At 37.4% G+C, this 13,857-nt stretch overlaps 1 protein-coding gene across 1 annotated transcript; it reads left to right on the top strand.

Moving 5' to 3' along the window:
• The first annotated feature begins 116 nt into the window (after nucleotides 1-116).
• On the top strand, nucleotides 117-10,452 carry LOC105883069 (opiorphin prepropeptide). The gene is made up of 3 exons (XM_012785938.2): nucleotides 117-325; nucleotides 1,530-1,598; nucleotides 9,749-10,452. The coding sequence occupies exons 2-3, from the start codon at nucleotides 1,545-1,547 to the stop codon at nucleotides 10,346-10,348; spliced, it is 654 nt and encodes a 217-aa protein (XP_012641392.2). The 5' UTR covers nucleotides 117-325; nucleotides 1,530-1,544; the 3' UTR covers nucleotides 10,349-10,452.
• The last annotated feature ends 3,405 nt before the right edge of the window (nucleotides 10,453-13,857 follow it).

Genomic DNA, 13,857 nt, shown 5'->3' with positions numbered 1-13,857 from the left:
AAAGCACTGAACTCCAGCCTTCTGCGTGCTTCCCCAATGCCTGCTAGACCGTGATTGGATCACAATTCTATACAGGAAGCTGCCAAACTGGCAACCACAACTGTTACTTCTTTGTTTCAATAAATAGTATCAATACAGACGTTTACCTTCTCTTAATCTTTCTCTTAACTCCAGTGGAAATCAGAGAGGTATTTAAGACGGGAGATTTTTCTGTGAAAGTCATTTTTCTTCATGAATTTTCAAATTGCGGCCACCTAAACTTTGTATTTGGAAGAGTAAGATTAAGCAACAGTTTGATTGTTCCAAAGAAGAATCTTCTACCAAGGTAGGTATTTAGAAATATAAATGTAAGGATTTTTACTTTGGAATTCTAACTTTTGCTCATAGTCTCAAGAATATCATTCTTATGATTTTTAATAGAAATCAGTCATGCTACCTAAAAATTTCAGATGTATTTTAAGAAAAAATTGTCAGTAGTAAAGCTTGCCATATCTTTAAAATTTCTGAAAAAGTATATCAAAAAGAGCATTCATGTTAGTTGCACAATTTACATCCAATTTCACAATCTATTGATTTTTCTGCTGATATATTTTAATAATCTGTAAAGTCAACCATGAGTAGAAGAGTCTTAAAAATGTATGTAGACAGATTTGCATTTCTGTTATTCTTGTTTGAGTCAGGTTTTTAATGCGTTGTTAAGCTGTTTTTAAGAAAGCATGTTAGGAAAAGTGAGTTTAAGGGGGTAGCTGTGTGTACATACCATTGCGGAATTTGTGCACCTCTCTTCCTATGCCATTTTCAAAGCTAGTACAGATGATAGCACACTGACCCCAAGACAACCTGTCAGCTTGAGGGTGCTTGAACTTTGCCTTCTCAAAACACAGGATGCCATGTACTTACAATATGCAGTTGAAAATTATAAACAAATTAAGGGCAAAACCTCTTTTTCCTAATTCACACAGATAGATAATAACTGGCTTTAGTGAATCACTTGGAAAAAAACTTATTAAGGCAATAATATTTCAGTAGGATGATGTTCAAGGAAAGACACGCATTGCACAATTCCTATACTTTCATATAAATCTAATAACAATGTAATAATCATATTAAGAAGTTATTTTTTTACAATAGTCCTGTCACATTAACAATATCCAGGTCACAAATCTGTAGAAATCTACAAGTGTTGACTAATTTTAAACAAACGTACCAAAAGTACACCCAAATAACTTATCAACCTCCAAAGTGGTCACCACTAAAGGCAATGAGGAGTTTCCAAAAATGCTTTTACTTTTTAAATATATTTTCAAAAATTATCTAGAATTATCTTTTATAAAATGTGTACCATTATTTTTTATTATAAAAGAACACAAACATTACAAAATTGCTGTGCATATATGCTATTTTAAAGGATTTTGTTCTCTTTCTTCATCGTATTACATAACAAGTATTAGAATTCTTTCAAATTTTTGATTTTTAAATTCAGAAAACTACTGTTGACTAACCATGGACAATAAATGGCTTGCTTTCAGGAGCAACATTAAAGAATGAAAACATTAACTTTCATCGTGGGCCTGTTGGCTCTTATTTCACATTTCATGGTAAGTTCCCTGAATCCTAAATGTTCTTGTTATATTTCTTGTTAATCATAATTTCAAAGAAAGTTTTGACACCATTGATGATGTCCTTTTTTATATAAAAACATAGTGTCAAGCTGTTGATCCTATGGACTTGTTATTTTCCTTTTTGTTTCTCATTTATATGCGACTAACCATCTGGTCCATGGTCAGTGGGCATGAAGGGATAGTGATCTGGCATGAGGAGGACACAGAGCAGGTAGAATCTGGGAAAGCTATTTCTAATCTAGAAACATCTCTTCCTTTCTATTTTTTTCAAAAGAACTACCATCAAGTTGTTAAAAAATATATATATATATATATAATTTAAGCTTACTCAACATTTTAAGGCTACAGGAAATGGGGAAAACATAAAGTTGGAGCTTCACAATAGATAAATTTTCTAAATGGATAGCATGATATAATACATCAATGCAAGGATAGATGATTATACAATAGTTTTTTGTTTAAAATATTTGTACAGACTACAATTAAAGGCCTTTCTGGTTTCTGAAAATACATTGGCCATGGTGAAAATACTCCTGTGAATTGAGTAAAGTGCTCCTCACTTGGGAAAAGATAAAAACAGAAAAAGAAAGATCATTCACTCAAGAAACACTTAACGTTAATTTGAACTTTTGAAAAGCATTTGGTTAACCTATACAGGAAATCCAAAAATATATAATGAAAAGTAAGAAGTGATAAGTGCCTTAGCTAAAAACACCAATCGCATATTATGAACCTCAGAGAAAGAACAGTTTCCCCAGTGTGGGAAACTGTTAGGGTTGGGGTGAGGCTGGAGAGGATGGAGGGCTCAGAGTTTGTTTCATTTCTTGAGTTGCTGACAATCCACCGTGTGCTGGGCCTAGCACTAGATGACACAGAGATACCGACACTGAATTCAAAATTGGGATCTTCGCAGCTCAGGTGTTCAGTTCATAGTATGTACCTAAGAAAAACTATTTTGGAATCAGTCTGCATTATAGAGTGAATAAAAACATGTCAATAGACCCTAGCAATAATATGAGCCAATAAGGTAGTATTATTGTTCTGAGGCATTTAATGACATTTGTAAAAATACTCTTGGACAAATTTTTTATTTTCTCTGAGCTTAGATGAAGCTGAGGTAGAAGAGTGTTTCACTCCATGATATACCTATATCAGAAACACCTGATCCACCCTTAAGACTGTATATTTCCAGAACTTATCCTAGACCTGATTAAAAAAAAAAAAAAAGAACAACATCATCTGGCCTTGGGGCTTGGGAAACTGCATTCTAGGGGATTCTTACTCATGCTAAAGTCTGAGACCACCTGCATAGATTTTCTTAAAATTGGCTTCTCATACTATTGTGTTATAATTGTTACATGAAGTATAGAAAGAGTTTTTAAGGTAAATTCAACAGAAATCAATGTATCAAATAAAAAAGTCAAAGTCAAGGATTACAATTAATTATCAAATTTATAATACTGGAATTGAACCACTTTGGGGCAGTATTCCCCCAAACATTGTGACAAGCACGACTTCTCTGGCCACATGAATAAACTTCGGTTTGGACTCTCCAGAAGTATAATATTAATACATTAGAAGACAAAGGAAGTTCCATGAACAAGCAAATCTAGAAAAGCTGGGGGAAAAAGAATAGAGCTTAGTTTCTTAGAGTACTTTTCAGAGGTAATAACAGAAGTAATGCTGTTTTGTTTCTCTGCCTACAATCCCCTACTGAGGACTCACAACTTCTGAGGAGCATTATACAAAGTATTCATCTTGAGGATTTTTATTAATTAATGACATATTTTTATCCCAGAAGCCTGAATTGCAAGACAAACATGACTTAAAACAAATTCTTTTTAATTTGGAAAGATTATAGAATCCCTTTTATATAAGCAGAGGATTCCATGTCCTAAAAAAAAATGAATTTAGTACATGGATTTTCTCATATTAGAATTAAATATTCTTGGATACAAGAAAAGAACCTCAAAACGCAATATTTAAATTCTCTCTAGTAACAATTTCTTTCTATATTCATTGCCTCATGAGAAGACGTTATTAGCCTCAATCCTAACAACGATATTAGCTGTTAGTCTAAATAAAGAAACTTTGTTTAACTTAACACCTAGAACTTTCAAGATATAGGAGAAATTATCTTTTGTGAGACAGGGGCTATCCAGGATTAAAATAGAAAAGAACAGGTCATATTTATATATTTACAATGCACCATGGTGTATACTCTCACTTCCAAACGTCACAAAAACCCTGGAAGGCTAGACAACTGTTTGTGATGCTTTGATACACAGCACGGAGCTGGGCATGAGGTGAGCCCTCATGTTAGTGGAGTGAGAGAATAGGCCTCGGTGTAGTTGTCTCCCAGGATAACAAATAGGCTTCAGATTTGTACCTGTTAACTCGTGCCATTTCACAGGACATCTGAAGATCGCAGGCTGAGTGTAGAGCTCAAACGTAAGGGTCTCCTGATGGACAAGGGATGCTTACCATGCTCACAGGAGAGCTCGGAGCAGCACTTTGGCCAACACCCATCCTCCCCCACATACAGAACCCTTTTTTGCAGCACAGTCTATCCACTGAGCCATGCTGGTTAAACTGTCACTCTGACAGCTTCTAACCCCTAAGAAGAGGAAATAGAAGTTTCAAAAAAGGTAATATAAATAAAAGAGTATACAGAAAGAGCTATGATAAAAGAATTATCAAAACGTGAAGCAAACCTTCAGTCTGAACTAAACTAACTGTGCTGACTATAAGTGGTTTTCAAATGACCTAGGCCAGCCAGTATTTCTCAAAACTAAAACTCTAACAGCCAGGCACCTCACCTGGGGATTTTGGAGAACTGCAGGCTTTGATCCAGTAGGTCTGCATGGGCCCCAAAAGTCTACTTTTCTGAAAAGCTCCCAGGTAAAGCTGATGCTGTTCTGGTCAGCAAATAGCATTTTGAATGGCAAGGCTTTGGGCAATTGAAGCCATCAAATCAATCAGAGAAAGACTGAGGACTTACTAAGAGTTTGTACAAATGCTGGTGTTTGCCATACATGTCTTCATGGAAAACACCTTCTGCTACTTGCCTTGTGCAAGGAAGGAACTAACATTACAAAACCAAGTAAGGGAAATTTCTGCTTATCACCAACCCATGCAAGTCATTTACCCAAAAATACTTACGGAGCACTTGCTATATGCCAGACACCATTCTAGATATTGGGTAAACAGTAGTGAACAAGACAGACACAAAGTTGCCAACCTCATGGAGTTTGTATTCCACTTGGTGAAGACAAGCCATAAACAAGATAAATATGTAATGCAGGAAAGGGAAGGAGGAAAGTTTTTTAGGGGGGAGTTGAATGGGGCTGCAATTTCAAATAGGGTAGCCCAACAGCAAATGACATTTGATTAAAGACTTAAAGGAAGTGAAAAGGCCAACCATGCAAGCAGATGAAACAAGAAGTTCCAAAGTCTGGAGGAGGTACTCGTGCCCAGTGTGAAGAACAAAGAGGCTAGTATGGCTGGTACAGAGGGGTGGGGAAGGAGAGGGGCAGGAGGCGAGGCAAGGCCAGAAGGGGGGAGGATGTTTAGACTGCAACAGATCTCAGGGACCTTTGTGGAGCCTTGGTTTTTACTTTGAGCAACATGCAAAACTTCAGAACATGAAGTCAGCACACAGGCTCAGAAAGATGCAGTCTCTTTCTAGCCTCTGACTTTCCATCATCCATAATGGCTTGTGGAAAAAATGAAACTGCTAAAATATCTCAACAGCACTCATAAGGATTCCCTTAATGCCACTATTGATAGTATAACAAGGATACAAAAATTGATCTCTGACTTCAAGGGGCTTACAGTCTGTCTGAAGATACAGGATAACTTGGTAATAATATCCAGAGCAGGAGTTGACAAACTTTTTCTGAAAAGGTCTAGATAATAAACATTATAGGCTTTTATGGGCCATCCAGTCTCTACGACAACTGGTCAACTTGGCTGAGGTAGTGCAAAAGCAGCCACAATAAACAAATGTGTGTGGCTATATCCCAATAAAACTTTATTTACCAAAACAGGCAAGCTGTATTTGACCCACAGCATTAGTTTGCTAACTCCTAGGCTACAGAGACAAATAACAAGGCAATATGGCACATAAAAGCCTAATACTTCAATTACAAAATAATCATAAAATCAACTCAATATTATTGAGGAGTTTGTGAAAAAAAAATATTTGCACTTCATTGAGGATGTGTACATGCCATATACTATGCTAAACTACTCATGTCACTTTCATTCTTTCCTCTAAAGAACTTTATCAGGTACATACAGCTACTTTCTCTGTTTTACAGGTGAGGAAATTAAGGCATAGAGAGGTCACAAAACTGACCAAAGTTTATGCAACTTGTGAATAGAGAAATCAGATTTTAACCTGCCTTGATTATGTATCTATCATCTGCCTTTTCTTCTATTACATGGATAGACTGAAATCACCCCTATTTTAAGACTAACCCCTCAACCAATACACTAGGTCTCACCCCTCTCCTCTATGCAAGGAGGTTCCTCCTGTGATTTACTCTAAACATTAGCAATGTTTTCCTCTTCTCTATTGTTGTTCCTGCCAGTTCTCCCTTAAACCTATTTCGAGCAGACTCTGGGTATTTTACTTGAATTAAAGCACGCTTGTCAAATTGTACCCCACATGGCCATGAATAATGGTTGATTTTCAGTCTTCACCATAGTCACCATTGTCTCCTACTTAAGATGAGTTCTGCTTGATCTCACACGTCAGTTTCTAGACATACTATACATCATTTTTTGTTTCTTGTATGTTTCCCCAGGTTAGAATAAAATCCCCATAAAGGCAAGGACCTTGTTTAAGTGACCGATGTATGCCCAACATTCATTATAGGTGTCTGGCCAGACATGGTGGCTCTCGCCCATAATCCTAGTACTCTGGGAGGTAGAGGTGGGCGGATCATTTGAGCTCAGGAGTTCAAGACCAGCCTGAGCAAGAGCGAGACCCCCGTCTCCACTAAAAATAGAAAAAATTAGCTGGGCATGGTGGCACATGCCTGTAGTCCCAGCTACTCAGGAGGCTGAGGCAGGAGGATTGCTTGAGGCGGGGAGTTTGAGGTCCCTGTGAGCTAGGGTGATGACACAGCATTCTAGCCTAGGCAACAGAGTGAGACTCTGTCTCAAACTGAAAAGTATGAAAACTTATTTTTTCCTTTCCTCTTGGCACCTATATCTTCATTAATGGTAGTGGCCATGACTTAAGATCTCAGAATTTTATTTGAGCCCACATCCATTTATTCAATAGCATTTACCAAGGACCTAGAAGGTTCCAGGAACTAGAGGTAGAAAGATGAACAATATATAGACATTGTTTGCAGTTAACAATTAATATATTATACAATATTATTAGTGATTATAACTATTATAGTAAAAGTGCTAAAGCAACAAAAAGAGTAAGAACACCTTTGCATATTGTAGGAAGATATTTGCCATACAATTCCTTTAATTTTCAAATTAAATTATTGGGGGGAAAATGAAGCTACTCAAACATTTTGAAGGAAGACCATGAGCTTGCTAGGTGAAAGGAAATTAGGGAGGAAGTGAACCATTTTCGCTAGACGAAATGTTTGTATAAAGGAATGGCGATGGGATAAGAGCTCCTTACGTTGAAAGAACTGGTAATAGTTCAACATGGCCAAAGTGACAATGCACAGGGAGTGGGAAAAGATGATGTTGAATCACTAGTGCTATAGGCTTTTTTGTTTGGTTGCAGAGAAAAAGTTCCATTCGCGATATTTCAAGAAAAAGGAAGTCAATGCAAGAATAAATGTAAATTAGAACTAGCACAGCAAACCCAGGCAGTCCTAAAAATCAGACTCTATTTCTCATGGCATCCCTGATTCTCCCTGCACTGTTCCCACTCTACAATGCTCTCTTTGCTCAGGGTCTTTGTGTCCTCATCACTCAGTTTGCATGTGGCCCTTTTAATGCCCCAGCCTCTGCCTGGCTCTTTTCATCTTCACAATGTTCACACTTTAGTTCCCACTTCTAACTGAGAGGTCTCCTTATTTCCTATTTCAGTTTACAAAGAGAAAGAATTTTATAAAGCTGGCTTATTTTCCTTCATCTGCCACATAGCCCAGGATTCTAGATAGCAAGTGGTTTCAAAGTCTTGGGGTCAACTGTCCAGAAATACCCCAAATAAATGTAGCCAGAGAGAAATAGGTCATATGATTAAAAACATGGCTATAGCCTCCTCTGAAATGACTGAAAATTCTAATTTTAGAATCATTACTGATCTTTGTAAAAGTGATTCAGTTGTGTGCTGGGAACAGAAACCAGGATAGATAGGAAAACAGAAAGTCAAAACAAAATCTAGTCTAGGCTTCCACAATATTTGGCTAAGAAATGGAAAGAGATAAACTAGTGATGGTATCTACAGTGGTACACTAGGTTGAGAATGGGATGCTTTAATGTATGAGATGTAAATAGATATTCTACACTGAACAAATAGAACCAGGGATTAGAAAGAGGTTTAAGTTACAAGAAGGGAAAATGACAATTAGATAGGAAAGACCCCAAGGAGGGAGAAGATATAGATATAGAATACAGGTAAAGAGGCTGGTCTTAAACAGCAAGAGAGAACAGCTAGATATTGGTGCATTTCGTGGGTGTGTAGTAAAAAAAAAAAAAAATGAAGAAGTTCTCACATATGATAGCCTCTATTACGTGAAACAGAAGGCAAGGTCATCTCCTGTTGCATGTATGGGGGATAGGAAGGTAGAAGTGAGATGATATTGAGAAGATAGGCTTTGGGGGAAAATGGTTTAGCAGTGCTCAGGCACCAGATGAAGATAAATGCTACGAATCTCTAGTGTTGCTAACACTTGGGGACAGTGACATTCTCCAGCAATGTTCATCACCCTGGAAGCAGATATAGGGAAGGTAGTTTGTACAGAATTGATCCAAAGTGTGATATTTCCAAGGGCAATATGGCACAGACACAGAAGGAAGGAGTTAAATGTTACAAGAGAATGACCAGACTCTCACCCCTTCCCAAAGCTTCCGTTTCAGGTAAACTGATCTTCTGATTGTCCCAAGAATAAGACTTTACTTTCCTGACTCTGTTCATCTGCTTATGATACTATTTTAATTTGGCTTCTTTCTGCTCATTTCAACTCTATTATTTTAATCTCATTTCAAATGCTATCTTCTCTATAAGGTAATTCTTAACCCTCTTTTATTAAAACCAATATTTCCTTCTAAATTTCTATAATTCTTTTATTCATCAATTATATCTTGAACTTCTACCAGTTACAGACCACCATGCTTATCAATCATAGAGTACAAAATAGCTCAAATTTATATTGAGCCCTTACTATCCCTTACCATGTCTAAGGTAAGGTATACGTACTTACCTATTTAAAGTACTTTACATAGATTGCATATACTCCCACCTACCACTATATAAGGTAAGCACTGTTGCTAGAACATTTGGGAAATGCGGAAACAGAGCAGAGATGACTGTATACAACTCACTCAGGTAGCATACAACAGGACTGACTCTAGGAATCAGACTCTAGTATCTTCAATCTTAACCAACATAACTATACTAGTTTGGTGGGGGTGGGGGTGAACTCTTCTACTAGATTTCAGACTCATGTAAGAAAGGGTCTTAAATCTGTTACCCTTAGTCTCTAGAAAGAGGTGTTACATCTAACACTTTAACAGTTATACAATTCATTAGTGGTTCTGACGCTGAAATTTCACTGAGTTCTTGGAATGGAGTAAGAGAATTTTCCCAGATGGTCCCACTGGGACATTTACCTTCATTTGAAACTATTTCCAAAGATGGTCTCTTTTATAGGCAATCAAGGTGATTTGGCCCCTTCTAAAACCTGTAGGACAGATATCAAAATTGTTGGGGTTTTCCTTATTTAATACCATCCTAAAATTTTTCTTTGAGTGCCCAGGCTTCCAGAAAAGAAGTGAAATTTTCTATTACTTCTTTTTTCTAATTCATTTTCTCAGTGAAATATATGACTTTTAAAAGTATACAGTATATCGTAATGTTTAAACTTAAAATCATCAAATTTAGAAACCATGTTGTTTGTTGTTGTTGTTGTTTATCTCCACAGCCCAGTGAGAGTCAAAGAGACCTCAGGCCACTCTACCCACCTGGCCGGCTGCCGCCTCCTCCACCCTACAGGCCAAGGAGGGCCCAGCCATGTTTCCATCCTCTCTACGGCCTAGTGCTCAATCCGCCCCCGCCTCCTTTTCGCTTTGGCCCAGGGCGAGTTCCGCCTCCGCCCTTTCCACTGGGGCCTCCTGCACCCTTTCCAGGTTATCCAAATCCACCTTTCCAATGGAGACGTTACCGTCCGAGCCCTTTTGGGCGGCCAATACGCCCATGCCCCCCATTTATTTACCTTACTTCCTCTAACCCTAAACCCCAAATAAAAACCACCACCACCGCTACAACAATAATCACCTCTAAACCCATCGCCACTGCCAGAGCACACGCCGCCCCTTCCACGGAGCCCACCACACCTGCTGCCTCCTCAGCCAAGCCCACGACCCCCACAGCACGTACTGAAGACACTACTCAAATTCGTACCCACACTCCCGGCACCTTGTTGCTCAGTGCCACTATCCCACTGACAACCCCATACCCAACCACGGTAAACAGCACGATCCCTCAGAGTATTTGGGGAAAAATCCTTGCCTTTTTTGGTTGAAGATGCAAGAAATGATATTTTCCAAACTACTCTGAGCTCTTAGAAGAAACAACCTTCAGCGATTTCGATGGAGCCATCCCTGATCTAACCAGCATACCTAACAAATAAAATGTTTGAGCAGTAAAATGCACCTGTTGCTGTCATAAAGACTAGATGACTCTAGCTTGTATTTTATTGCCTACCAACAACTGATACGTCAGGTTCCCAGAAGGAAATAGAGACCCTTTATGAAAAAGAGAAAAAATGAATAAAGGATCTACTTAAAGAGTGGACAGGATTTAAAAAGACCAATAAGGGGTATTGAGGCATTTGGGGTCTCCAGTGAAGCTAGAAGTGGGCCTCATTTCATGGAGGAAAAGGAGAAAAATAACGATCCCAGAGCCTGAGTAAGAGTTGGGACATGGAGGAAAGGACGCCCATCAGGACCTGCTGCTATGTAGAAACGTAACCACTTCCAGATAATGCAGCAGGCAGCGGGGACAGAGCAGGGTGGGACCCCTGCCTCCTCCTCCATGTACTGAACCAGCAAAACCCAACCAAAATCTCACAGGCGAGGGAACTTCCTGAGATAGAGAATAGGTAGAGAAGGGTGGACTACTACTGAGAAATCATTAATCATTCAAAGGCTGACCTACCAGTAACCTGACTGAGCATCTTGAGGCCAATTAAGTAGCAAAGGAAAAATATGCAAGTTCCAGATTTCCCGCACAGAAAGGGGCAGAGAAAGCAGAAAGATAATTACATCAGATTTTTATTGCCTTTTCCTAAGGGGCAACTAGGTAATCAAAATAGAAGTAAATTATAAAAGTTAGAACAAAAGAAATACAATAATTAAAATATAAAATTGTTGAAATAATTGAAATAGTATTAATATGGACACAAAATAAACAAAATATATTTTTAAAACTTTAAAGGTACTCTTGAGTATAACACAGCCTATTAATATAAAACACAAAATACATTTACATGTAGCATAATGTTTCGGTCACTGAAAGACCACATATATGAAGGTGATCCCATGAGATTACAATGAAACTAAAAAATTCCTATCACTTAGTCAAGTTATAGTCATCGTGGGGTGGTAGCACAATGCATTATTACTCACATGTTTGTAGTAATGCTGGTGTAAACAAACCTGCACTGCCAGTTGTATAAAAGTAGAACACATACAAATATTTACAGTACATAATATTTGGTAACAAATGACTATGTCACTGGTTTATGTATTTACTATATAAACTTTTAATGGTAAAAAAATATACCTTTACATAAAGTATACTTTATATATTTTTATTGTTGAAGTATATTCCTTCTACTTATAAAAAAAGAAAAAAGCTGACTGAAAAACAGGCTAAGGCAGGTCCTTCAGGAGGTGTTCCAGAAGAAGGCACTGTTGTCGCAGGAAATGACAGCTCCATGCACGTTAGCACCCTGAAGACCTTCCAGGGGCGAGACGTGGAGGAGGACGAGAGTGACGTCGAGGATCCCGACCCTGTGCAGGCCTAGGCTACTGTGTGTGTTTGTGTCTTAGTTAGAACAAAAAAAGTTGAAAAAGTAAAAATAAATTAAAAGTTTTAAGAATAGAATAAAGCTTATAAAATAAATAATGAAAATATTTTCGTACAGCTATACCACGTGTGTTTTAAACTAAGTGTTATTACAAAAGTCAAAAAGCTAAAAAAAAATTAAAATTTTATAAAGTAAAAATGTTATAATACACTAAAGGTTAATTTATTATTGAAGAAAGAAAAACATGTTTTTACAAATTTAGTGTAGCCTAAGTATACAGTGTTTGTAAAGTCTACAACAGTGTACAATAATGTGTTAGGCCTTCACATTCACTCAGTACACACTCATTCACCCAGAGCAAATTTTAGTACTACAAGCTCCATTCGTGATAAATGCCCCATACAGGTATACCATTTTTTATCTTTTATACCATATTTTACTGTACCTTTTCTATGTTTAGTATACAAATACTTACCATTGTGTCACAATTTCCTACAGTATTTAGTACAGTAATGTGCTGTACATGCTTATAGCCTGGAAGCAATAGAGCTATACCAGATAGCCAAGGTTTATAGTAGGCTGTACCATCTAGGTTTGTGTAACTGTGATGTTCACACAACAATGAAAATTGCCTAACAACTCATTTCTTAGAAGGTGTCCCTGTCCTTAAGCAACACACGACTGTAATATCTTAATAAACTGATGATTTTACCTCCCTCAAAATCTTTCTCAAATTAGCAATCACTATAGGATTCTATGGTATTTTATATACTATTACGTATGTACATGACATTTAAGATGGACTGGCTCTGTGTCTGCTGTCAGGGAACAGTGAAGGACACTACCCCTGCTCCAGGGACTCTCATGACCTGCTTCTCAGTAATCATTGAGATCCGTCAATCCACCTTCCCCTCTTATTTTAAATCATGTCTAATTATGTCACATTGTTGCTTACACATTATACAATTGCTCTTCTTTAAATCTGAACAGACTTACCCACCAAGGACTCTGATTTCAATCTTCCACTTCTCAAAAAAAAAGTTTTGACTTTACATGTTTATAACTTTGTATTTAATTTTTATAATAATTGGGGCCATAATTATTTGCAAGATGCCACCAGTGATTGTGTGTTTCATTGGTGTTTTTATAAATATTAAAGTAGGACTTGATACTGTCTAATGATACCACAAGACACTTCATAAAGTGTCTCATGATATCAAGAGCTTAGGAAGGAAAAATAGAATGAACTGTAGGATTACAAAATAATCTCTTCTCTTTACACTTATGAATCTTTGAAATATTTCTGAAGGGGGAGATGATAAAAAGTGATAAAAGTATAGAATTAGACTTTCACACATAAAGAGAAACCAGCACTGCCTGTCCAAACATGCTGTTACAAAAATGCTCCTTCTATTTCCATCCATGCTACTCATGCATACGTAGGTGGACTAGGCTGAGCTGCAGGGTTTCCAGTACCGAGCACAGCCCTTCAGGGAAACACGCTTGGCCGAGTGATAGAACAATCTGTGCTTGTATCTCCTATGCCTATTCCTTGCAAAGCATTAAAGGCTATTTAAATATCAGGAGGAAAAAGCTCAATTTAAGTTCTTTTTTATTCAAATCTTAAGCAAGTATGTAGGCATAAGTTTAGAAATTTAAGGTTTTAAAAGATTAGCTTTAAGAAAACTAAAATGATACATAAAAAAAAAACTAGTAGCTATAGCAATCTAGAAGTTCAAGGGGAAACTCAGGCTCGTAACTGTTTTTCTTGGCTTGTATAACATATGTTATAGAACAGAATTTGAAGATGTTTAGGCCTGTAGCCTTCACATTCCAAATATTATCCTCTTCCCCATTCTTTTACCTGCCCTCTCATTCATTTACCCTACCTGAACTTAAGATTCCTGCATTCAAGAGAAAAAAATGTTACTATGCTTAAAAATATGTTAAAAAGCTCAAGGCTGTATGTTGTTGACAATAATGCACATAAAACTGTTTGC

The sequence above is a fragment of the Microcebus murinus genome, chromosome 26, assembly GCF_040939455.1.
Source record: "Microcebus murinus isolate Inina chromosome 26, M.murinus_Inina_mat1.0, whole genome shotgun sequence".
Taxonomy (NCBI): Eukaryota; Metazoa; Chordata; class Mammalia; order Primates; family Cheirogaleidae; genus Microcebus; species Microcebus murinus.
Note: the sequence above shows the minus strand (reverse complement) of the source record. Positions and strands in the feature narration are given on the sequence as shown.